Here is a 25294-nt window from a genome sequence, read left to right as displayed (position 1 = left end):
TGTCCACGCAGGTTCCGCCCATGACGTGTCATCTAAGCCCCGCCCATCTCCCCAATTAAGCCACGCCCCCGCCCCGTCCCTCCCCTCCGCTGTACCACTGGAGCCCCGCCCCCTGTGACGTTCCGCTCCCGCCCCGCCCCGCTCCGTGCCGGTGCCGCCGGGCCGTAAAGCGCCGCCGCCTCCCGCCCGTCCCCGCCCCGGCGGTCGCTGGCGATGTTCGCGGCGGCGGAGGAGGACGACGCCGATTTCCTGTCCCCGGCCAGCGGGTGAGCGGCGGGACCCTCTCCCCGCCGCCGGGAGGGCGCGGCCGCCCGGGCAGGCCGCGGGGCCGTGGCCCCGGGGAAGGCCCGCGGCCCCGGGGAAGGCCCGCGGGGGTGAGGGGCGGGCAGGCCGTCCGCTGTGCAGCGGGCCCGGGGACGGGGAGTGACCGGGTCCGTCCTGTGACCGGGGGTGCCGCCGGGGCCGTGCCCCGCTCCTGCCCTGCCGCGGGAGCGGTGTAGGGGCGGCCCGAGAAGGGTCCGGCTGCCGGCGCGGCTCGGTGCGGGCCCGGTGTGCCCGGGGCACGGGGTCTGGGGTTTGAGGTCCCGCCCGGGGACCCCTCCCGCAGGGGTAGGTGGGGCCGCTCTGGGATAGCCAGGGCAGAGAACTCGGTATTTCCACTTAAATAAGGAGTGGGTGGGAAGTCTTTAAAGTCCCGCTTTGGGGCTGCTCACCCAGCGCTGGCTCCTCCCAGGTTTTCACCAGGGTCCCGCTTGGACCGTGTCGATGTGGAGCGCGTACAGGGGTTTGTATCGCTGACTTGTCGCCGCTCCAAGAGCTGCAATTCCAGCTCTGTGCACTCCCCACCCCTCTCCAGGAGCTTCTCTTTAGCAACTCTTGTAAACTAATCCTCTGTCTTTATAGAAAATTTAGTTATATTTTTTTAAAGGAGATTCACTGACAGTGGTGTCATCCTTTGTTTGAATTATTCCCTTGTCCTGTGATATCAGGAATAGGTTGAGTGTAACTGCTCTTGAAGCAGTGAAATTGCTAACAATGTCTCCTGAAGGAGTAACCTCCAGCACTGGATCCTCTGCTCTTAGCTGGGAGAGCTTCCCCCATTTTAAAACTTAAGGGGAGGATGTGTTTCCTGGACACTTAAAGAAAAAAAAACCCTCCAGGACCTGATTGGTGGTTTTTCTGTCACACATTGTTTTGGGTATTGGAAGAATGAGCTCTTTTATGCGAAGCTCGTTCTGATGATTACTTTAAAGTTGCTTTTTTTTTTTTTTTTTTTTTTTTTGGCGTAGTTTCAGTTCTTATACCTTCAGTTGATTTTTGAGGAAATGAAACACAATTGTACCACTCTCCCAACGTCTTCATCTTCAGTTCTGCCTATTCAAAATTAAAGCAACTTAACCTACAGCCTTTGTTTACTTCCAGAGTGATGGTAAACACTTTGTATGTGGCATAACTTCTAGTTAAGGGTATTCATTCGGTATAATGCCCATGTTAAATAAGGTTAAATGGATTTATTTCCCTTTCTAGAGCCAGATTAGCCTCTCTCTTTGGCCTGGATCAAACAGTCTCAAGCCAGGGAAATGAATTCTTCCAGTTCACTGCACCAAAGCAGCCCAAGAAGGGTCAGACAGCACCTGGTGAGTAATTGGCCTTAAGAGTGAGGAACACACTGAGCAGCAAGTGTGTATGGGAAGAACAAGGACATTTGTGAAGAGAGCAGAGCAAATAATTCCCTGAGCTTTCCTCAGTGATGTTTTCCTCCACCTGGATTTTCAACTGGCCTTGGGTGGCTTTGGAATACAAGTCTTTGTTTCTTTGTGACTTCCTACTGGAGTTATTTTTCCAGTCCTGTGCCTCTGACAGCTGTCCCTGTTCTCTGTCCCCACAGGCCAGGCCCAGAAGGTGTCAGTGGCCCCGGCAGCCTCAGGAGCCCCCTCAGTGCTGGTGGCCACCGCAGTGCTCGCCTATCGATAGTAAGTGACTTCTGCATGACTTGGTGCAGTCTGTCCCTACTCCTAGAGGGGAGATATTTCTGGATAAATGGGAAGAGATGCTTGTTTTCTGTCATATTTGCATGGTAGAAATGCTGCAAGGCAATGGAAGTTTCTGCTCAGGAACAGTTTAAGTTACTACACTGCAGCTCTGGGTGAGGCAGTTCTGAGATAAAGAGCAGTTTGTGGGTTTGGCCGTGGCTGGGAGCTGTGTCCTGGCTGCTGGGTTGAGATGTGCACTGCTTCAAGAGGTTCTGGCAGATGCTTTTGGTTCATGCATTTGAGAATTGAGGCATGAGCAGAGTAAGAGCACTAAAACTGTGTGATACTGCCATCATGGAAAAACGCTTCTGCCCTGGATCTGTGAGAGCAGTTTTCAACTCACTCCACAATTTGTGCAAGCAGGAATATCTCTAAGCTAAGCAAAGCTGCCTGATGTTTTATGCCTGAGGAAAGGGATCTGAACTCTGAAGAATTCAGACTTAGGGACAGTTGTGCAGCTGAATGTCTCTCTTTTCTTCCAGTACAAATGGGCAGTACTTGAAGCAAGGCAAGTATGGAGCAGCTGTAGTGGGGAACCATGCTGCCAAAGAGGTGAGAGACATTTCCTTCCCTAATTCTGCCTTGCTGAGGGCTCACTGGTATGAGATGGTGTTTCTGTGAGCTTTCCAGGTGTTTTGCTTTTGATGTTGTTCTCCTGCTGCCTTTCTGCCACCTGGGCTTTCTTGAGGCTCAGCCATCCACCTTGGTGCCATCTTTCTTTCCTGCAGTCCATGAATTTGTAAGATCTCTTACAACTTGTGCCTGAAATAGTTGGCAGTGTTTTTGGAAGTCATTATGGTATTTATTCAGAATGACTTTGACAACTGGGTCACATATTTGTGCACGTGGAAATGGGTTTAAAGTAGAATTCTGTCCAGCACTATAGAGATGCTTTGCTCAAATTTTGTTCTTTTGATAGCAAAGCTATCTTCTTTCCTTCCCAGTTCTGAAGACAGAACTGACATGTCCAGTGAATTGGTGCACTTGAAAGCTGCTTTGAAAACTCCTACCCATCCCTGGTGTTGGTATTTATGATGTTGCATATTCCGCATCCGCATCTCACGAAGTTGCTTCTGCTTTGGCAAGAACAAAATAAATCTTGGTTTGGTAACTAAATTCCTGAGTCAGTGATCTGGGAAGTGTTGAGCTGTGTTGTTCTGCAGGGTCTGGGGAGGACAGGGAGTGCAGAAGGAAGCTGAAGCAGCTTTCCTCAGGCTTGCCTGTGTGATATCACATCCAGCTGGGAGCAGTCAGTAGGTCCTTCCCAGTTCATGACTGAGCTGTGTCCAGTGCAGGTGCACAAAGTAAAACATGTTTCCTTAATAGATTATGTTTAGTAGAGCCAAATATGTTAATAAATCTCCTATCTGTGTTGTTTAGTACCTGGAAAGCTCCCTCCAGCTCTGTTATGTCAGTAGGTTTATGCCAAGATAAAAGTTTACACACACAAACTTCTTTAGGCTGGATATTAGGGAAAATATCTTTTCCCTAAAGGGTGATCGGGGCCTGGCACAGCTGCTCACAGCAGTGGTGGAGTCCCCTTCCCTGGAGAGGTTTAAAAGCCATGTGGATATAGCACTTGGGGATATGGGTCAGTGATGACCTTGGCAGTGCAGGGGAATGATCTTGGATGTCTATTCCAATCTGAATGACACTCTGATGGTTTGATGCCATGTGTGGTGAGTTCTGTATGTGGAAGAGTTAGTGCACCATCTTTTTCTACTGTAACTGTAAAAAATATGCAAGTAGTTAAAGCATGTTACTTACTTACTATAAAACAATGGGTTTGCTTGGTTGCTGCAGCTAAATAAACCAGTTGTAATACGTGCTATGAAACAGTGTTAAGTATTTTTGCAGTGGTATATTTGACAAATAAATACTGAGCCTTGGGCTCTGCATGTGACAAAGCACCTGAGAATTGAGGACATTCTGAGTTCCTGTTTTTTGTTCTTTTTCCTTGTCTAATTCCTTGTGGAATCCAGTACAGGCTCCTCCTTTACATCAGTCAGCAGCAACAGATCACCTCTGCAAGGATCCACCCAGGCTTCGTGCTCACGGTGAGACTCTGGCCTAGAGAAGCATTTTTAATCAGCTCAAACACAAGGTTGGCTCTAAAATTCTCCCTTAAGCCTGGTTTATAACCTTTGAGATCAAACATCTGAGTGACAGAGCAGGAGGTGTCCCAGTGTGACTGTTCTCCTCCTCATGTATTGCACAAGAGGCTGTGATAGCTCCCTTTGGCAGAACACCTCAGGAGATTTCCAAACCAAGGCCCCTGTAGGAGGTAAATTATTACCTGTGCTCACAGAGGTGTTTGGAGTTTGCAGCCCTGTAATGGATAAAAACAGCAAAATTCCTTTTGCTGAGAATTTCTAGTTAAGTGTCTGAGAAAATACAACTGAGTAAGCAGAAGGAAGTGACAGCAAGGAAATTTTTTCTCTCAGAAAATTTGCACTCAGCATTTTCCTGCTGTTGAGAACAATCTGGAGCATTGTGAGCTCTAAAATGGGATCTCTCAGGAAGTTGGTTTCTGCCAGAAGACTGATGTGTTGGTTCACTTTTCTTAGCTTGTTATCAGATGACATCAAATTTCTTGGTATGAAAGCTAGAAATTTCACTCCAAAATAATGAAATTTCTGTCCCAGCTTAGACCTTGCTCTCTAATTTTATAAGCACATTCTTGAAAAATTAATGGGTTTTATAGTCACTTCTGACGACACGGATTTAGAAGTAAGGAAGCAATGACTTCTCCAATTGATTCTGGAAGCCTAAATACAGTAAACTATGAAATGTAAATTACTTGCACTTAAAAGTTCTCAGTATATATTAAAGAACCAGGTTTCAGGGAAGTTTTGGGAAGGTTTCACCTTCCTGTGTGAACTGCAGCATCTAGGAAGAACTTAATATTTGCTCACATATTTGAGTTATAATAATTATTCCATGATAATGAACACATAAATAAGAACTAATTCTGAACTTGGGCAGTAGAACAGCAGGGTTCTTCCTGCTTAATTTTGGTAGCTCTTATTTTAAGCTTTTTTTGGATGTGAGGTTTTAGTTCATTTAATGCCTAAGATCGAACTGATTTCCTCTCCCGCAGGTTCAGCCCAACAATTACAGCACGTTCTATGATGATCAGAGGCAAAACTGGTCCATCATGTTTGAGTCAGAAAAAGCAGCAGTGGATTTCAGTAAGCAGGTAACTGCATATCAGTGGTTCTGTAGAGCAGAGGATGTTTAATCAGCAACATTCAGCACAAGGAGACGTGGAATGCCCTGGCAGTGCATTTCTAGTGTGGGCTGGATCAGTACAGCAAGGAATGCTTCAGATCCATGAGTGGGACTTGTCCATTAAAGGCCAGAGACACTACCAGGCTTTCTCTCTTCAGGTGTGCATTGCCAAATGCAACAGCTCCCCAGCACTGGACTCAGTCCTCTGCCAGGATCTCCTCCTGGGAGAAGGGCAGGGAGTGGAAGGAGGAGACTCCCTGGAAGTTGCTTATACAGGATGGCTGTTCCAGAACAACGGGCTTGGACAGGTAAAGACATTTCTGCCACCTCTTAATGCTGAGTGGGACAGTCCCTGGCAGGAACCTGCACATCCAGCATAGTACTGGTGTTGATGTTAAAGGTTTCCTTTGGGTATTTATGGCACTGTAAGTGGGGTCATATGTATTGCCTATTGAATATTAAGGGATTCTGGCATATTACAAAAATTTTTCCTCGCTAAAAGGGTTGTTGAGCATTGGGCCAGGCTGCCCAGAGCAGCAGTGGACTCACATCCCTGGAAGTGTTAAAGAACCATCTGGATGTGGTGCTTGAAATGTGGTTTGGTGGTGAACAGGGCAGTGCTGGGGGATAGTTGGACTTGGTAATCTTAGAGGGCTTTTCCAACCTTAATGTTTCTATGATTCCATTACAGTTCAGGGGGAGGTGATTGAAATGCTTTTAAACTTCTGTGGGCACATGTTTGATCTCAAAGGTTATAAACCATCTGAGTGACAGAGCAGGAGGTGTCCCTGTGTGACTGGGACATGACATGAATATTTAATGTTGTGTTTTGCTTTACCCAGTCCTGTCCTAAAGCAGGTCTGATGTCTGAGACTGCAGTTACCATTCACTTCATGAAATTGTACTTCAGGAAATGGACTAAAGCTTTGTCTTATGGCTGAGAATTAATTTTGGTAGTAATGGGATGGGAAATAGCATTTAATCAGAGGTTCTAGGAGTTTATGGAATGTGTGAAGCAGCATTCAGAGTCTTGAAACAGTTGGGAAATCCATGTATTTTGTGTTCCTTTTCAACTTTGCAGGTGTTTGACTCCAATGTAAACAAAGACAAGCTGCTGCGGCTGAAGCTGGGATCTGGAAAGGTCATCAAGGTACAACTTCTGGCACTTTCATTATAATAATTCAAGTCTCAGAGCTTTGAATTACTGCAGATTTTTTTCAGGATTCATACATTCTATTTCTGTTTCGTTTATTAGCAAACACTCTGTGACAGTGACTCACTCAAGCTTTACACAATGGAGCCCAGTCTCCTTTTCAGTATCAGTGTTAGACAGGAGTTGTCCTCTTCAGCAAAAAGAAAACTTCCTGTTTTGAGGAGTTGGGGTTTTATTGTCTTTGTTTTTCTGGAAGTCACTTAATCCATTCCCTTGTTCTTAGGGAACTGTATTTCTAAAGGAAACAGTTTTTCCTCCAGACGTTGCGACATACCCTTATGTTATCCCATAAAATCAGAGTTTGAGTCAGATACACTTTTGTTCAGGTCACTTCCAAGACCTGAGTAATTCATGTATGACCTATATAATTCATATATGACCTATTACCAGTTGTCTTTTATTGAAGATGTGCTATTTGTCTACTTTATTTGTTTTATCCTGTATCTTACTAATTTTGCCTGGCTTTTAGAGCCATCTTGTGCAGTGCTAGGGCAGTTTGCATTGCTCTGACTTCATATCCCTCATTACAACTATTTTCTTTGGTTGCTTTGTAAATCTAACCAGAGCAACTCAGATCTCTTTGGAGTCCAGTTCTTCCCCAGAATGCTGAGTGAGGTCGCCACTGTGTGGTGGAGCTGCATCTTTATTCTTAGATTAACACTGGAATTTACAACTGGCTTTCAGGATTTGTGGCAAGACCAAGGTTTGGTGCTGCACATTGAAAATAAACAGGATTTTGCAAGAATCTTTCTATATGTGTTTTGGAACCTTTGTCTGAAGTTGTCTTAATTGGGGTAAATAATGTCACTGATCCAACTGTTGCTTTCTCTTCCATGGCCTGTGCAAACCAAAGGGTTGGGAAGAAGGAATGCTGGGCATGAAGAAAGGAGGGCGAAGGTTCCTCATCATTCCTCCAGCCTGGGCCTACGGGGCTCAGGGTGTGGCTGGTCGTGTCCCTCCAGACACCACTCTGGTGTTTGAGGTGGAAATCAGGCGGGTGAGTGTCTCCTGCCAAATGTTTGTTTCCATCTGCTTTGTGACTGCAAGGGAGGAACCTGCTGTTAGTGTGAGAACTCCAGCTCAGAAACTGTTAGAAACCCCAGCAAGATGTGTATCTTTAATTCAAGCAAACAAACCAACCCAAAACAGAACCCTAAACCCAGAAAAGCCCTCAAGGCTGTTTGTCTGTTCTCTGTCTTGGGATCTTTTAGTTGTCTTATTTGTGAGTCACTTGGGAAAACAAAATACTGTGGGAGGAATGAGAGCTCCTTCAGCTCTGAATCAGTTGTCTGCTTTTCCTTGAAGTGCAGGAGCTCCACAGGCAGTAGCATCGCAGTAAATGGTGAAAGTTTTTGCAGGAACCCAGGAAAAACATCTTTATTTTTGTTTCATGTTTTTTAAGGTGAAGCTGGCAAAGGAGTGCTCTGGTTCAGATGGGCTGAGTGTCAGTTCAAGGGATTCCCCTGCACCTTCTCCAGTTCCCAGTTCAGATGGCTTCTCCTCAGACACTGGTTTAGTGCCTCCCTCCAGCATCCCTCCAAAGCCTGGGTAAGAAGCAGCATGGCTTAAACAACTTTCTGTGTTCAGGCTCTTGGTGCTCATTAGCACAGTGCTGCACCAACACATCATTTGGCAAATGTGGGCCTCTGTGCCAGCTCAGTGCCCTCCATGTGGCAGAGCAGTGCTTGCTAGCAGGACTTGCTGGAATTTTCTGCTTGAGTGCTGACTTCCAGATTAAAGCAATTGGAATGGGCTCCAATGAAGGAAGTCATTCCTCTCCAGCATTCCTGACATCCAGTGGGATTGAGCTGTGTGGGTGCTGGACTAACAGCTGTCTCATCTCAACTGGCATCATTGTTGTCAGTTTGGACCTTCTCAGTCTCCACAACTCCTGAAAAAAAGGGTGTAGCCAGGTGGGGTATTCTTTTCCCATGTAACAAGTGACTGGGGAGAGGAAATTACCTCGAAGTTACTCCAGGAGAGGTTTATGCTGGATATTAGGAAAACCACTGACAAGCATTGGCACAGGCTGCCCAGGGTGGAGTTGCCATCCCTGGAGGTGTTCAAAGAATGCAAATGTGGCACTTGAAGATGGGGTTTAGCACTGAACACGCTGGGGCTGGGTTAGTGGTTGTTGACTCAACCTTAGATGTATTTTCCAACCTTAACAATTCTCTGTTCTGTTCATTAAATTAAATGGATCAGTCACCCTTTTTAGGGAGTCCAAGTAAGTGCTGCTCTTGTATCCATAAGTAATTTGGTATTGGAGTTGGTTAAACTTATTTATACCAAAATGTGGTTGTTAAAGCAATCAACAAAATTATCTTTCTATAGTCAGCTGTTCCAATGGGCCACAGTGGTATTCTGAACATATTTACAGATAACACTGCCAAGAGTGCTCCATAAGCGTAGGCTAAAAGAAATGCTGTTGGTATGAGAACAGCTTTCCTAGGGAGAGGTGTATTTAACAGTATTTATCAATCCAAAATGTTGGCTCCTGATTTCCTCCTGATTTATCTCCACACCTGTTTGGCTTTGCAGGGAGCCAGCTGTTCGGGCCAAGTCCAACTCCATCAGTGAGCAGCTTGCAGTAAGTGCTGGCTTTTCCTAATTTGAAGCCTGAGTAGAGAAGTTTATTTTCATCTTAACCTCTGGGTACTGCTGAAGATAGTGACACATCATGTAAGCAGCTTAGGGCCTTGTTTTTGAAGGAATTAATGGTTGGACTTGATGATTAACAGTTGGACTTCATGACCTTAAAGGTCTTTTCCAGCCTTAATGATTCTGTCATTACCAGGACCTCAGGAACTCCAGCCCCAGTTCCTACTCTTAAGTGCAAAGTCACCTTGACCATGTGGATGTTCACGAGGGTGGTTGTCTTTTGAGATAAATGGACATGTTTAAAATAGGTAACAAAGGAATTGGGACATAGTTTATAGAGCTGCATGAGAAGGCTTTGTGCCCCCAGACAGAAAAAGCTGCTAAGCAGCTTCCTGAACTCACACATTTTCTTGTTGGTGTTTTGTGCAGGGATAGATTTTTCTCTGTAGTGACAGCACTGTCATCCCAGAAAGAGAATATATAAAACAAGCCAGATTAACCTTCCTTGTGTGCTTGAAGAGTAGATTTTCACACAGTCATTGAAAAATTGAGTTAAAAATCAGCGAGAAATGTAGAAGTGTTTGTAATACCACAAAAGCTTTTGCTGAGACAAAGGGAGAGTAACTAAATGTTTCTTTTAGAACCCAGATGTAGCAAAGGCAAAACTGATTTCTCGGATGGCCAAAATGGGACAGCCCATGCTGCCTTTCCTTGCTGGGACAGCAGGGAGCCAGCTGGACTCCAGTGACTCAGAAATAGAGGTACCAGTCACAGCAGTGTGACTCTTTTACTCCTTTTCCTACACTGGGGGTTGCTTAAAGTGGGATCTGTAACAGTGGCTCTGCCCTTGTCCGGGGAAATCTGCTCTGGTTCTGTGACAGGAAGGTTCCACTTGGGTTCCTGGGGTAGCACCTTGCTTCAAGTGATCTTGGGCTCAGGCTGTTGGCTTGTTCTTTGGTGTTTCTTGTAACATGCAGAAATGTTTTCAGGATCCCAATACTCTGAGAGGGACAACACAGCCAGTGGCTTCAAGCAGACCCTCCCAGCCAGCTCAGGCTGTGCTGCCCACAGTGTCCACACAAGGTAATGTGCTGGGGAGCTGCTGTACTCCCATTGCACTCCATGAGGGCTGTAGGAACAGAGGATTCCTTCCAGGAACTGAAATAGGAGCTGACAGCTTCTGATAAGGCTTGCTGATCCATGATCCACTAATCCATGGAGCACAAGACAATCCTTGGAGTGTTTCTTCATTGTAATCTTGTGCTTGAGGAGGAGCAGCCACTGTGCCTGAGCTGTCCTGTCACTGGGCACTGAGATTTGTAAATGCAGTGTTACAAACCCTTTCCCAGTGAACAGTACTTCTAGGAATGATGGAAATCCAAGTGAAGGGCAGTATGAGGCTGGCAGCTCTGCAGGGCTGGATGTGTCTTCCCATGCTGGAATGGTCACATCAGGTACTGGTCAGCTGAGCAGCCTTCAGAATCAGAGTTATGCCTTGTGTCAGTAAACTTTAGGGCTATCTGTTTGATTGAAAAGAGGTTGTTTAAATGGAGCTAGAAGTGGGATTTCTGTGTTACTCTTCTCTCAACCCATTATCATGTGCTTGACTGGATTTAATTTTCACAAGGTTGCTAACAGGCTTTTGTTAAACTTTTGTCTATTTAGTGGTTTGGTTTTGGGTTTTTTTGCCATTTCATACTAGGTGAATTAAATTCTTTTGAGCTGCTTTATAGTATGGTGAATTTATTTCTTCCTTTCCAGTATCTCAAGCATCTGGTGCTGCACCTTCAGTATCTTCTGCTGCTTTAATTCCTGCAACAATCCAGCCCCATTCAGCTCTGCCTGGAGGAGCACAGGGCTTTCAGGTACTAAATGAAATTAAGGACAATACTGGCATCTCTGTCCTTTCTCCTTGTTCTCCATTGTTGGGAGAAAGGACTTTAACATGAGGATGAGAATTCCAGGCTGTTTTCTGTGACTCTTTGGTATTCTCAGGTTTTCATCATATGCCTCTTAAAATTTATTTAGAAAAGGCTGATTTTCTGTTTTATGATGGGTTCTTAAACTAAGGATGAACCAGGCTTTGTTAATAACAGATTTTGTAATGGATACAATAAAAATTTCCAGGCTCTTCAGATATGAGCAGTCAAGTTGCAATCAAGTTTGGTGTTGTGCTTTGGAGCCCTTTTTAGGAAATAAACTTGTGTTCAAATTAACAAAACTTCAGAGGGAGGTGTTCATGTGCTGATCTGATGCTCACAAATGTAGGGGGACAGTTTTGCTGAAATTTGAGTGAAGGTTGGAACTAACTAACCCTCAAAAGAAGAGTATTATTTTCTTTTCACAATGACTGTTGTGTATTTTGACTTTCCAACTCTTGGATTTTTTTTTTTCCCAAACATCATCCTTGCTCCTTCATATTAAACAAAAAATATGAAACTGTGAGGATGTGGGGAAGTAGCAAAACACATTCTAACCTATTGAACTTGTCCTTGAAGGCATATCCAGGAGTGCCATTTGCTTATCCCCAAACTGCTGCATCTGCCTCTCAACTCCAGCCTGTGGGGCAGATGTATCCTGCTCCTTACCAAGGTATGTTTCAAAAGGTGCCTGCTTCTCAGAGGGCTGTAACTCCTGCAGCAAACAGTTTGTGATGATGATTTATAGCTGTGCTGTTTCAGAAATGCTTATTTTTAATACCAAATAGGGGGCAAACACTTCCCAATAAATACCCATCTGTTTCTTACTCTAAAGAACTTTGTGCAGTGTGAAAGGGGGTGGAATTTCTGTGTCTTCCTAAGACTGGGTATTACTAAAGCAATTTGGTAGATGTTGCTTCCAGTTATAAATAAAACTAATAGCAACCAGCTCCCTACCAGCCAGGGAAAGAATTGAACTATAAAAGGTAAAACCTAGGAAGGACCAAAGGCATTTAAAGAACCATTTAAGTCATCCCAGTTGAAGTCTTGAGTGGAGCTGAGCATTTCTTGGGGCCTGTTTTTTTCAGTGTAGTTTCAGAAGCTGACCTTCACTGCTGTGGTTTGATTGTGCCTCTGCAGCTCTGGTGTATCTGGGGGCTTTGCTCTTGTTGAGCTAAGCTGTCACATGGCTCAAGAATTTCCTGTACTCAAACCTGCCTGTTGACATTACTTGGGAAATATCTACATTATTTGTTTTCCAAATACCACGTCCCTTTTATTTCCAGGCAGAGAGTGGCTTTCCTGCTGGCAGGCTTCATGCTACCCAGCTTTTGCTGTGTCTCTGTGCAGGTATTCCCCCTTATCACTGTAAATATCTCTCCTTTCCCTTCAAGCACTTGGAGATGTCACCTCCTTTTTGATGACAGAAGCTCGGCAGCACAACACTGAAATCCGACTGGCTGTGAGCAAAGTCGTGGATAAAATGGATCACCTGGCTGCCAAGGTATGGCTGCTCAGGACATTTCTGCTCTCCAGGTGTGCTGAGAGCAGTTGGCTCTGTTTAAATGCCTGCATTAAGTGATATAGTAAATGAGTAAAACTCCCAATATTATCACACCTTCAAGTGGCAGCAGTTCAGCTGCTGTGAAGAAACAAAGCTTAGGCCTGAGGAAAGGTACTGTTTTACTGTCTTGAATATAATGTGATGCATTGTTTGGAAGGATTCCCTTCCCTCTGGGAGGTGTCACACTTGGTTCACTGCCTATTCCCTGCAGCTAAGCAGAAGGAACAGTGAAATACCTCTTTGCACCTCTCACCTGTGCCCATATATGCATTTCGAATGGCTTAAGAAGGGTTTAATCCCTGCAGGTGGAGGAGCTGAAGAAGCAAAGCACTGCTAACAACTCCCTGCTGCCTGGCATCTCCTCTGTCACTATGGAAGCCTCCATGATCATGAGCAACATCCAGCGCATCATCCAGGTGAGCATGGCCAGCCTGGTTTCACTTCCATCAGGAGCTGGGGCTCAGTGTTACCCCTAATGATATCAAATGTCCATCCCCCCCGGGTTCTGGTCTTGCATGGCCAGAATTAGGATGAGACTTAGTGATTTCCATCGTTCTTCCCCCCTCCAAAAAGCTCTTCTTAGCATTTTGGGGTTTGGGTGTTTTCTGAGTCAGAGTTGTGGGTATTTCATAGGCCTTGACGAAAGGTTTGTGTGGGAGAAGTTCAATTTCTCAAACCTTTATGGATTTAACACTCAGTCTCCAGCAAAACAATTTCACAGCTGAAGTATAGCATTGTAGAAATGCTATACTGCTTCTGCTATTCACTACTAAATTTTATGCTTTGAAGCCTTTCTAAGCAGCAGTCTTAAAACTTTGGGGTTTGTGGATAAAAAAGCCAACCAGACACAGCATTTTCTAGAATGAGATTTGGCAGTCATGTTCCTGTGCCAGGATTCTGCTAAATGTAGCACAGTGCCTTCCTGGGCTGTTACCACAGAAAGGTTGAGCATCACCACTGTCCTGCATCTGTGCAAAACAAAGGTTTAGGAAATGCTGAAAGGAAATCAGAGTAAGCTGAATATTCATGCTGAGCTGTGCTTTAGGAGAATGAGAGACTGAAGCAGGAGATATTTGAGAAGAGCAGTCGTATTGAGGAGCAGAATGAGAAGATCAGTGAGTTGATTGAACGCAACCAGAGGTAAGGGCTGGAAGCCTTGCTGCATTTCCAGACTCTCCAGCTTACACTTGAGCATAACTGAGGGGTGTTTGTTAGGAGACAGCCATATTCTGATATTTTAAATTATTTCTCTTAAGGTATTGAAAGTGTTAAGGATTCCTCCCACCCCTTCTCTTCAGGGCTTATCCCCAGAACTCTGGTTTACAGTAAACATGAATGTGTAAAAGGAGAATAAAATCCCTCATGCTGTCTGTGAGCACACTTGCCCTGCTTCTGAGAGTTGCTTTGTTTTTGCTGGCTTTTTAGTGAAATGAAATTGTGGGAGATGTGGTGCCCTTTGTGATATTCAGCTGATACTAAGTTATCGAAATTCTTGGAACATGAGACATTTTCAGAGAGATTAAGCACTTATCCCAGCTGATAAAATCTCTGCTGTGCCAGAGATCTCACCCCTCTGAGATCAGCCTTAGTGCAGCACATCCTGCAAAATTGTCATGAATTCAGCAGAGCAGTGCTTTGGAATGTCACCTTTTCTGTCTGAGCCCTTGGCTCCAAGCCCTGTGTTTGCAGGAATGCCCACAGACTCTCCTTGTTCACAGGTACGTGGAGCAGAGTAACCTGCTGATGGAGCAGAGGAACTACTCCCTGCAGACAACAAATGAGAACACACAGGCTAGAGTGTTGCATGCAGAGCAGGAGAAGGTAATGGTGGCATGAACAAAGCCAGGGTTGTTGAATTAAAACAGGCCTTGTTAATCAAGGCAGTTTTCTTAGAAGGCAGCTGCAGTTCTGAACTTTTTTTGTTTGAGAGAAAAAAAATTGGATGTTTTGATGGCTTTCATGACCAAAGCATCACAGAGGATATAACCATTTCATGCTATTGCAACTTTAATATTTTTATCTTGTAGGAAAGTGTCTGTTTTATTTTTAACTGTGTAGGCATGTGGCCAATGTGTTGAGGAATTGTGTATTACAGGGCTTTTGAGTTGGAAAGACTTCAGTTATTTAGTTGCACAGGTAGTTCCAGAAACATTTTATTCCTCCTATATAAATGAATATAGATACAAGAAATGACATTTCCTGCTGGAGTTTCTTCATTGCACTTTCGTGCCTTTTTTTTAATACTAATCAGAAGCTGTTTGTTTCTCCCAGTAACATGTTGTGCTTTTATGACAGGAATTGTTGGGAAGTAGCTTTTAAATCAGTTAATTGCTTTTATGCATGGCTGCATATCCTGAACCATCCCTGTAGGCCAGCCTAGCCCAGGAGTGCTGTTTTGGCTCTGCCACTGCATGATGCCTGCTCTGCTTTCTCAAGCACTGGCTTCTTAAATTACACCAAGTTCAGTCTTGCTCTGTGCTCTCCTGCTGGGTTGTCTCTCTCCAGTTCAAAAGTGAGGTGACAAATGCTTCCTCTGCATGAGAACCATAACTTAGTGCACCTAAAGCTGACCAGAACTGCAGCTTTCCAAAGTGTGGTAAAGAGCAGAGCAGGGAAGAGCTGGTAGTGGTGAGAGCAGACAGGGAGGGGGCTGCTTTTCCACCCCCAGCCCAGGCTGCACACCCACAATATGTAGAAGTGTGGGAGATTCTAGCCAGGAATGAGTCAGACTGAAATAATAAATTAAATTCCTTTCTCAGTGAGGACATCATCCTGCTGGTACGATAAAACTTGGGAAGAATCATCTTTTGGAAGTATAAGATCCTCAGGAGTCTTTTGGGCCTCATCTTCAGCAGGGCCCCACTGTCTGAGCAGTCAGTGCTTAGGGGTGGTGTTACATGAACAGGCTTCAGGCCGGACCACGAAAGCCCTGACTTGCCCTGGGATATTTCCCCTGGTTCTGTGGGAGTATTGACTGGAAATATGAACGCTGATACTCCTTCCTGTTCCCTTTATCTACTCCAGCTTGCCCTGGGACTGCAGTCACTGAATCCCCAGGGACAGGCAGAACCAGGGAAGAGGACTGCAAGCTGTTTTATCCACTGTTTACGCACAGATGTGCACTCTCCATTTATTTGGCTGTACACAGGATCTCTGAGCTGTTGGTAACTCGCTGCTTTTGGATTATGGATCTTTGGCCTTGGCAGAGCAAGTCACAGCTTTAGGTGAAGGCTTTGGGAACCATAAGTAATTCTTCACCTCTCCACTGCAGGTCACAGCCAGGACTGCTCCCATCTCTGGTGTGTGACATACCCTAAGGATACCTTTAGTGTCTTTCTTTTTACATCAGGCTTCACTCCCTTTTTCTGCTTTTACAGTTCTTGGAGTAATTTAAAGGCTTCTCTGGCATGCCTTGGGCTCCTGTTATGAAGCATTGTGCTTTTCTGCTGATGAATGCCTCTGCCTTTCAAGTTATTTTCTTAACCCTTCCTGTTTCCTGTCACTGCTTTCTCTTCCCAGCACATGCTGCCAGCGGATCGGGGCTGGGACCAGGTGAGGCAGTGTCTGCTGACTGTGTAGGTGGTAGATGGTTGTGCCCTTGGTAGTGCCAGCCCAGCTTCCTCTTCAACTAGAAACTGATTGGCATGAAAAGAATTGTCTCAGAGCTTAAATGAGCACTGATCCTTCACTGGGAAAAGGGCTTTAGTCTCGCAGTGTCTCCCCACTGGCCCCCTCTTTCTTGGGGAGCCCTTTCCAAGAATTCTCTCACATTGCTGCTTGTTCCACTCCCCATGGGAGGACAGGATCACTGTCGGAGCAGGTACAGGTCAGCCAGGATTCTTGGTGCCTGAAAGCTGGAGGCTGGAGCTGAGCTGTGAACATGAAGCATCCTCTGTAGAAACTTCTCTCTAGTAACACTTCCTGCCTTAGGATTTCCTAATTTTATTTTCTTTATTTGCCATTAAAGACAAAGACCAGGGTTAAAATAACTTTTAGATGACTTTAGCTGTGCCATGGGGTTTGATTTTGAAGCCAGGAGTCAGTATAGCAGTGGGACATTTATGGAAGCACAAGAGGGAAGCATATCTGGTTTTGGCCACTCTCTGAAATGCTGCCTCCTCTTTAAATGAGTGGTTTTTGGTATTCCAGCCCTCCAGGTCAGAGCATCCTCATCATCACCATAGTTGGAACAATTTTGCTCCCAGCTTTTCTGTGCCAGAAGGTGTTGATCTTCATGTGGAGGGAATTCTCTTAAAGTGATAAAGCAGAGAGCAAATCTAGTTCTCCTGGCCTTACCTGTTACAAGAGTGGGAAAAATCTGTTGGGAATCTTGAAGTAGGCAGAGGTGTGGAAGCTGTTTAGGGATTCCCTGTGCAAATTCTGTCTTTGCAGAACATTCTCTGAAGTTTGTGTGTCACTCAATGAGATTTGGAACGGGACTTTGTCTGTCTTGATGCCTTGAGCCCCTGCTAACATTGTTTACAAGTTGTCTTAACAAGCTGTGCTAGTGCCTGGTCTTAGGTGAATCACTGGCTCTCTGCAATCCTAAATCTAAACAGGTCCCCAAATGACTGAGAACTGTGCTGGGAAATGCCAGCCTTGCCCATTGGCAGCTGAGGCAACCTCATGCTGTGTGCTCTGGGGACAAGGTGCTCTCTTGGCTGGGACCAGCCTCTGTTTTAAATGGCTCTTCAGTTACTTGTAAGCTTATGGAAGACAATCAGATGTTGGAGCCCAGGCTTTTTTACTCAAATAGATGTTTTCATAGCCTGAAAACTGAGCAGAGGCACCAGGCACTGGTACCAGGCTTACAGACACTTAACCTTTTCAGGAAAACTCACTGGGTTGAACTGATGTGGTGATGAGGTTGTTGGTGGCCTCGTGCAGCTTTCTAGTCAGTGTGGACAAAACTGACAAGGCGAAAAAGTCATTGATACCTCCTCAGTCTGGAGATGTCTTCCCTTATAAGGCCTCTTCCAACCCTTTTCCAGCTCTTCCTGAGAGAACAGTTCTGCTGCTTCCTCACACATCCCATTTTTCCCCCCTCCCTTTTCCCTGCTCCATTTTGTGCTCCAGGCCAAAGTTGCAGAGGAGCTGGCAGCTGCCACAGCCCAGGTTTCCCAGCTGCAGCTAGAGCTCACCGCCCACCAGAAGAAGGAGATGGACCTGAGGAAGCAGCTTTCCTGTGCTGTGCAGGATGCAGAGAGACAGGAGGCACAGCTCAACAAGCTGCAGGCACAGGTGGCAGGTGAGGCTGCTCCTGCCTGCCCCTGAGAGCTCCTTCATGGCTCTTTCCTTTTATAAGTCATGGGTATTTCCTGTCCTCTGGGGTATCTTCCTGCTTTCCCTAGGATCAGTCACAGGGGATGGAAGAAGGATATGGATGCACTGAAATATTTGAGGGATGTGCATCCTTGTCACCATTGAAGACAAAGTGGGATGACTCAACAAACAAAATCATCCTGTTATAAGGATGCCTTTTGTAGAGCAATCTCTTGCCTTTTCTGTCCAGCATCTGACAGAGCAGCCAGAGATGTTCCAGTGGATGAAAAGTTAAGATAAACTTGAGGTGTTCCTTTATTCCTCTGTGTTAGGCGCTGCTGTGGCCCCACCCTGAATCCTGGAGTCACTTCTGTTCTCCACATGACAAGAAGGACATTGAGGGGCTGGAACAATTTCAGCGAAGGGATCAGAGCTGGGGAACTGGCTGGAGCACCAGGAGAGGCTGGGGGAGCTGGAAAGGGGTTCAGCCTGGAGAAAAAGAGGATCGGGGGGGATCTTGTGGCTCTGCACAACTCCCTGACAGGAGGGGACAGCCAGGGGGGTCGGGCTGTGCTCCAGGGAACAGGGACAGGAGCAGAGGGAACGGCCTCAAGTTGTGCCAATGGGAATTTAAATTGAATATTAGGAAATGTGTTCACATAAAAGGTTGCAAAGCATTGGAACAGGCTGCTCTTGATAAATTCTAGTCCCCACTGCATGCACGAGCAGAGTTGTTGACTGCACTGTACAGGAGACCCTGTTCCTCCCCATCAGCCCCCAAAATGTGCTCCCCTGTAGTGGAAGTTGCTCCCAGCCTCACAGGGAAATGTGGGGGTTTGTTTGCAGAGCTCCAAGAAGCCTCTCAGGACAGTCAGAGCAGGTTCAAGGCCGAGAAGCAGAGCCGCAAACAGCTGGATATGAAGATTGCAGCACTGGAGGAAGAGCTGACAGACCTGAGAGTGGAAAAGGAGAGTCTGGAAAGGGTATGGCCAGTGCCAGCAACAGAGTTTCAATTGTTTACTGAAGGCTAACCAATGGTTCTTGCTTTTAAATATGTAAGTTGAGTGAAGCTTGACTCATCTGCAGGCTGGTGGATCCTATGTGCTTATGTGGGGTTTTATTTATTTATTTAATGTCTTACCCAGTAATGTGTCAACCTTCCTTACCTCAGAGATAACCTCATCTTGATTTCAAGTGATGAAGTTCCCTGCCCAAAGAACCTCCTTCTGCCTGAGGGAGAAAAGCTGCCTATTGTATGTCATGTTTTGTATTGCAGAATCTTGCAGAGAGGAAGAAGAAATCTCTTTCAGAGAGAGCTCAGGCAGAGGAAGAGATGGAAGAAATCCGCAGGTCGTACCAGCAGGAGCTGGACAAGCTCCGGCAGCTCCTGAAAAAGGCCCGGACCTCGACTGACCAGGCAGCAGCAGAGCAGGTGAGGGCTCAGGGGAGCTGCTGCTCCAGGTCTGGAGGGCTTGTGGGAGCCTACAGGTAGGAAATAATGTGAAAATGCTCAGGTGGGGGAAGAAAGAAAGCATTACCTGCTTGAATTCATGGGTCAAACTGAGGAAAGGATAGGCACCAAATTGACATTGTAGTAGAGAGAAGGGTATGGGACTTGTGAGGAGGGAAAGGTTGTTTAGAAATATGCCAAGAGGTCTGAAATCTGAGCCAGACCTTCTGGCCAGCCTGGAGGGTTGTGGTTGAAGCTGAAGTGAGAGGTGTGGGTAGGAGCTGATGGCAGCCACTGGGCTGCACTCTGGGTGTCCAGCCCTGGGCTTTCACCTCTTGTGCAAACACAGATCCTGTGTGTGTGTTCCTGATGGTCTCTCTTATGCCATGGGCAGCTGTTAGTGATCCAGGCAGAGCTGGAGTCCCAGTGTGAAGCCAAATGTGAGCGTGCCCTGGCCTCAGCCAAGGAGCAGCACACCCGGCAGTGCCAGGAGCTGTGTGAGCAGAGGGACTCCCTGCAGCACCAGGTGGCCCAGCTGGAAGAGAAGGTAAAGGGCTGCTCTTTATTGCTGTAATGGCCACTTAATAGCAGCAGCTGTAACCAACAGTCTTCTCCTACTTGGAGGAATGGGAGCTTGACTTTCTAATTTCCTGCCTGTTATGGAGCTTGATCTCAGCCATCTACACCTGCAGTTATCTCTTGGGTTGATGAGTTTATGAAGGAGGGAGGGCCAAGCTACTGACAGTGCTGAACTACAGCAACAACTACAACTTGTTATCTGCACTGTCCTGATAGCTGTTGGTGAGCAGAGGTTGTTTGGAGTGGGTGACACTGCCAGGGGCTGTACCTGCTCTTGTTCTTGTGTTTCAGCTCACAGCTCTCAAACAGTCGAAAAAAACAGAGGAACAGAAATTGTCTGAGGTTCAGCAACGTTTGGAGGAAGTGGAGCCTGTCCAAGAGAAGGTAAAGGAATAACACAGCAGCTGGATGGGAACTGGAGAGCAGGGACCACCAGCCTCAGGCTCGTCCAGAAGAATGAGGATGGGAGTTGCAGAATATGGTAGAGAAGGGATAATTTCACGTGGTTTTCAGCAAACCAGACAGGCCCAATAGTGAGACCCTGCCTTCATTTCACGGGGATCTCAGTGATGCTGCACCCAGCTATTCTTGGTGGCACTTGAGGAGCTGATGACACAATTATGGTTCTCCAAGGCTTGCTTGGGTGTTCTTATTTTGGTGTTGTTGCTTTCAGCAAAGTCTTTTGTGACATGCTTAAAACACCACTCAGAGTTAGTGCCTCACTAAAACCCTGCCCAAGTCACCCCTGGAGGTGAGGTGTTGTGTTCTGTGAGGAGCAGCTCTGAGGGTGGGTTTCCCTTGGCAGTACTCAGCCCTGCAGGCAGATGTGGTGTTGCTGAAGGCTCGCTACGAGGAACGGATCAGAGACCTACAGAAGGATCAGGGTGGATCTTCCCCTGCACACTTCACTGAGCAAGTGAGCTTGACTTTCCAGTATTTCTCCTTCCTAAGCAAATGGATTTACCTTGAATTATTTCTTTTTGAACTGACATAAAAAGGAAAAATATAATTTTCTCCACAGAGTACTGAGTTCATAGTAACAGTCTGCAGAAGAACAAAGGATGGGATCTTATCCTAGAATCATGGTCACACAGAATGGTTTGGGTTGGAAGGGATCTTAAAGCTCATCATTTCCACCCCAACCATGGCAGGGACACCTCCCACTGTCCCAAGCTGCTCCAAGCCCCAGTGTCCAACCTAACCTTGGGCACTGCCAGGGGCAGCCACAGCTGCTCTGGGCACCCTGTGCCAGGGCCTGCCCACCCTGCCAGGGAACAATTCCTGCCCAATATCCCATCCATCCCTGTCCTCTGGCAGTGGAAGCCATTACCTATGTCCTGTCCCTCCTAAGCAGCCTCACTCCATCTTTCTGCTGCCCACTTTGTTGCCTGACTTTTGTTTCCTCTTGTTAAAACTCAACATTTGAGATTGATTTAAAAACAAAAGTAAGAGGTGCCAGTCTACCTTGGCTTTCTGCAGCCTGCCTCAGTTTGGTGGGATAAGTTTAGGTCATATAGAGTGGTTCTGAGTTAAAGTGGCCTGATGTGGTGAGGATTTCTGGTTTGGAAAGTAGATTTCTTGATAAAAACCACTTGTGTGTCTGGATTTATTGGTCCTTCCCTTGGTGAAGTGCCTGATGGTGAGTGCAGTGTTTCACATGCTAATGAATTGTATCTCTGTTTCCCATCATGTTCTTTTACAGGTAAAGAAGATAATGAATGGTGTATTTCAGTCTCTTCGGGGTGAATTTGAGCTGGATGAGATGTACAGTGGCAGGACAGTCCTGGGGGTTGTCATGAACACTATCAAGGTATGACACTGGTGAGAGAAGAGAGGGCCTTGGGCTAAAACATCAAATCTGCACTGTGAGACTGAAATAACTGAAGGAGAATTTGTTGTGGCTGGCAGAGCAGTCTGGTAGGAGGAGGTGATACAGGAATCTGTGATGGTTTGTATCTAGGGTATAGCCTGTGTTCTCTCTACTCCCTTTTCCAGACTGTGACACTGCAGCTGCTCAACAAACAGCAGGAAAAACCAGAATATGGCAGTGAAAACGAGGAATCTGGCACAGGAGCAGGGAGACAGGAGGGATCACCTGGAGAAAAGACTGAGCACAAAGAGCCCCTACAGCACAGCCCAGCACAGAGCACTGCACCTCCAGCTGATCCTAGGGAAGTGACCAGAGGCTCCCTGGAGTCTCAGCAGGAAGACCAGGTTGCTCCTCACCCTGCCAGGCCCAGAGCTCCTGAGGAGGAGCAGGAGAGAGAGAGCAAGGGGGTGAAAGAAGAGAAAGCAAAGACAGAGAAGGAGCATCTCCCTCCCACAGCTGATTCCAGCCTGGATGCTGAGAAGGGGCCTGTACTTGCAGGACAGCTTGTTCCTGGGCTGCACACCGTTGCCATCAGGAAAGCTGACCCAGAGCAGGGTCCCTCTGCAGTGTCTTTGCAGGCAGAAGCTGCAGAACCTTCTGTTCCAGGAGCCAAGGCAGGAGAGGTGGATGTGGCAGTGCTTCCAGCACATCCAGCTGTGGAGCAGAAAGCAGAGGAGGCTGTGGGAGGTTTAGAGCCTCCTCCCTTAAATGGGGAGGAAGGGAGTGGCACAGACACGTGGGATGGAGCTGGCTCAGAGCAGGAACCTGCCTCAGTGTCCAGCAGAGCAGAGCCAGGCTCAGCTGTCCTGAGAGGAACTCCAGGATCACAGGAACTGGGCTCCAGCCCCAGGCACACAGATTCCAGGTGAGGGGTGGTGCTGGGTGCCAGGGTCAGCTGGGGCTGGGAGAGCAGCAGGCCCAGGGCCTGGTCCAGGTGTGTCCCTGCTGCAGGACAGCACAGGCTGGGGCTTCAGCCAGGACCTGGCACAGACCAGGCTGCCCAGGGTACATTCCACTGGGAGCAGCCCCAGAGTGGCCTCATGTCTGCTGGAGGCAGTGGAGAACATTCCCAGGGGAGTGTGCAGTTCCTGGACAGTGATTCTGGTGCCTGCCAGATCCCAGAATTGCCCTGCACTGCTGAACAGTACCTGCCACAAAGGTTTCCCTCAGTGACAAAGCTTTGCCATCTCTCAGTAACAGAACTTGTAAAAGCAAATCCCATCCTCTGAGAGACAGCTGCTCATTCTTTACTTCCTTGCAGCCTTTTTGAGGATGACAAGTTCTTTGAAACAGCATCTCCTAAACCACTGAAGCCTCAAGTTCTCTCTGAAGAGGAGGATGAGGAGGAAGTGGTATGTATTTGGGTGTTTGGGACTTTGATTGGGGCACAGTCTATAGCTTGTCTGTAAAATCTTCTGTGTGGCAGTGCAGGCCTGGCTGAGCTCAGAGTTCCCCATCCATTGCCTGTGTAAATCAGGAATGTCTGGGGTTGGTGACTGAGCTGGGAGGGGCTGGCTTGGCTGAAGGAGGGATGGCAGACTCCTGCTGACATGAAATCAGTGCACTTGCCAGGTTAATTGGAAGGTTTTAGTGTTTGGCCCCTCTCCAATCCCTTTGGCCTGTAAGCAGCTCCTGAAATCATAGCACCACCGAATCCTTAAGGTTGGAAAAGACCTTTAAGTTTATCAAGTCCAGCCATCCATGTAACCATGAACCATTGAGCCATGTCCTCAAGTACCACATCCCCCCTTTTTTGAATACTCCTAGGGATGGTGACTCCTCACTGCCCTGAGCAGCCTGTGCCAATGTTTTATGTTCCTTTCCATCAAGAATTTATGCCTGCTATCAAATCTAAACCATCACATGAAAATAAAAACTTGGGTAATGAGGCTTCTAGTTCGCAGCTCCTCAAAGCTGGCAGAGATTTCAGAGCAGTTGTGTAGTGATTATGAAATGCCAGGAAGCTGCTGGGGCTGACCAGTTTCCCTCTGGTGTCCCTTGCAGAGCATGAAGGGGCGTCCCCCTCCTGCGCCACTCTTCGCTGATGACGATGATGATGACCTGGACTGGCTGGGATGAAGATGTGGCTGCTGAGCCCTCTTCTCTGGGCATGGCCCCTTCCTGTGCTCTGAGCCCTTGGCGAGCTGCACATGTGGGACATTGGGAGTGACCAGGGACTTCCCAGCTCTTGTCCTGCAGATGGATGGGGCTGGCACCAGGTGGCTCTTCTGCACTCGTGGGTACTCGAGCTGCCAAATGCTCTGGGGCTGGGCTTGAGTGCAGGAGCCACCCACTATCCCCCTCCCCTGAGTCCTGGATTCATTAACCTCAAATTTTATGCAAATAGGAACTTGGTGAAGAGCTTCAGCAGAGCAAGTCTGGCAGGACCCTGCAGTGGCAATACCCTGTTAAAAAAATCAGACTAAAATCTCCTTCCCCAGTGATGAACTCCTTGGAATATTTGTCTTAGTTCTCAGGGTGGTTCCCAGGGACCCTGCACCCTCTCCCCACTGTGTCTGAGTATTGTGCCAGTGGAGGTTTCCCCAGGCATCCCAGTCAGGTGTTTCTTGTGAGTCCCTGGCTCTGCACAAGCAGCCTGGGGAGCCCCGAGGGCTGAGGGGGCTCAGGTGGGCACTGAGTCCAAGCTGTGGCACAGGTGCTGCTGGCTCTTGCAGCTCTGGTAAACCAGGGCCTGAGCAGCTGTGATGGGTGCTGTTAGTTTGCTCTCCTGTGCCCAGAGCTGACGTGGTTTTTGCTGGGCTCTGTTTCTCTATGGGAGCAGCACCACAGCTCTGGGATGTGCTGTGTGATTGGGAAGTCCTTCCCCGCAGCCCAGCCCCTATCCCGTGCCTTTGGCTCTGCTGCTGTTAAAATGTGACCCTCCCAGCATCAGTTACACTGGTGGAGAGATGGGTGGGACACAAGGCCTGGGCTGGGCAGTTCAGGGTGTCACCCTGCACTTAGAGGGGACCAGGAGGGGAAAGGAGTGAGGACAGAGCAGGGTAAAGAGCCTGAGGCTCTCGCAGTACTTTTATATGCCACTCATGGGCACTAACACATGTCTTTAAAACAAATAAACCCCTTCATAAAGTGAAAAGAACTTAAACTAATTCTACTAATTCTGTTTTCTATACCTGCCTTTACAGTTTCTGACTGGAATTTGACCTGTGTCCCCCTAAAGGTGATTTCTTGGGAGGAAAACCCCCAACAGGGCACTGGGTGTTGGGGGGGGGGGGGGGTGGCAGGTTCCTGTGCCCCACCCTTAGTGCCACCAATTGACAAATGCAGCAGAAATTGAGACCAGAGCCTGTGACAGCCACCCTGCTGCTATGCAGGGTGACCTGAGCTGGGCTGTCCTGGGCACTACTCAGTGCTGAATATTATGAGGGTGTTTGAAACTAGATTTTTCTGGGGGTGTCAGTGCCCTGATGTGGCCTAAGCCCTGTCTGTGCAGTGTCCTGGGGCAATCATTGCTCATATTAACAAGTTCCACTTCTTGTTCCCCATTACACATAGACACCCTGAGGGATTTGCATTTCACGTCTTGGAAAATAAAGTGCAATTAAACCTGT

At 47.1% G+C, this 25294-nt stretch overlaps 1 protein-coding gene across 3 annotated transcripts; it reads left to right on the top strand.

The window, feature by feature from the left end:
* Positions 1 to 134: 134 nt before the first annotated feature.
* On the top strand, positions 135 to 25294 carry FKBP15 (FKBP prolyl isomerase family member 15). Of its 3 annotated transcripts, XM_062505529.1 has the most exons (29): positions 135 to 266; positions 1528 to 1637; positions 1889 to 1973; positions 2516 to 2585; positions 4016 to 4090; positions 5134 to 5232; positions 5423 to 5572; positions 6346 to 6414; positions 7331 to 7474; positions 7880 to 8025; positions 9019 to 9067; positions 9720 to 9839; positions 10068 to 10161; positions 10840 to 10943; positions 11577 to 11670; positions 12392 to 12501; positions 12867 to 12977; positions 13607 to 13701; positions 14280 to 14382; positions 17638 to 17809; positions 18670 to 18806; positions 19100 to 19255; positions 19668 to 19820; positions 20144 to 20236; positions 20658 to 20768; positions 21555 to 21662; positions 21848 to 22587; positions 22984 to 23074; positions 23727 to 25294. In XM_062505529.1, the coding sequence occupies exons 1-29, from the start codon at positions 214 to 216 to the stop codon at positions 23799 to 23801; spliced, it is 3717 nt and encodes a 1238-aa protein (XP_062361513.1). In that variant the 5' UTR covers positions 135 to 213; the 3' UTR covers positions 23802 to 25294. The 3 variants fall into 3 exon arrangements, with proteins under 3 accessions (XP_062361513.1, XP_062361514.1, XP_062361515.1); XM_062505530.1 differs by lacking the exons at positions 5134 to 5232; positions 5423 to 5572; XM_062505531.1 differs by lacking the exons at positions 135 to 266; positions 1528 to 1637; positions 1889 to 1973; positions 2516 to 2585 and adding an exon at positions 2982 to 3058.

Source organism: Cinclus cinclus, chromosome 19 (assembly GCF_963662255.1).
Source record: "Cinclus cinclus chromosome 19, bCinCin1.1, whole genome shotgun sequence".
NCBI lineage: Eukaryota > Metazoa > Chordata > Aves > Passeriformes > Cinclidae > Cinclus > Cinclus cinclus.
Note: the sequence above shows the minus strand (reverse complement) of the source record. Positions and strands in the feature narration are given on the sequence as shown.

Bases quoted from the DNA above. Each gene is read 5' to 3' on its own strand.
- FKBP15 (XM_062505529.1), top strand. From the start codon at position 214: ATGTTCGCGGCGGCGGAGGAGGACGACGCCGATTTCCTGTCCCCGGCC. The intron at 5,233-5,422 runs GTAACTGCATAT...TTCTCTCTTCAG, and splicing joins CAGTGGATTTCAGTAAGCAG to GTGTGCATTGCCAAATGCAA. The intron at 21,663-21,847 runs GTATGACACTGG...TCCCTTTTCCAG, and splicing joins TTGTCATGAACACTATCAAG to ACTGTGACACTGCAGCTGCT.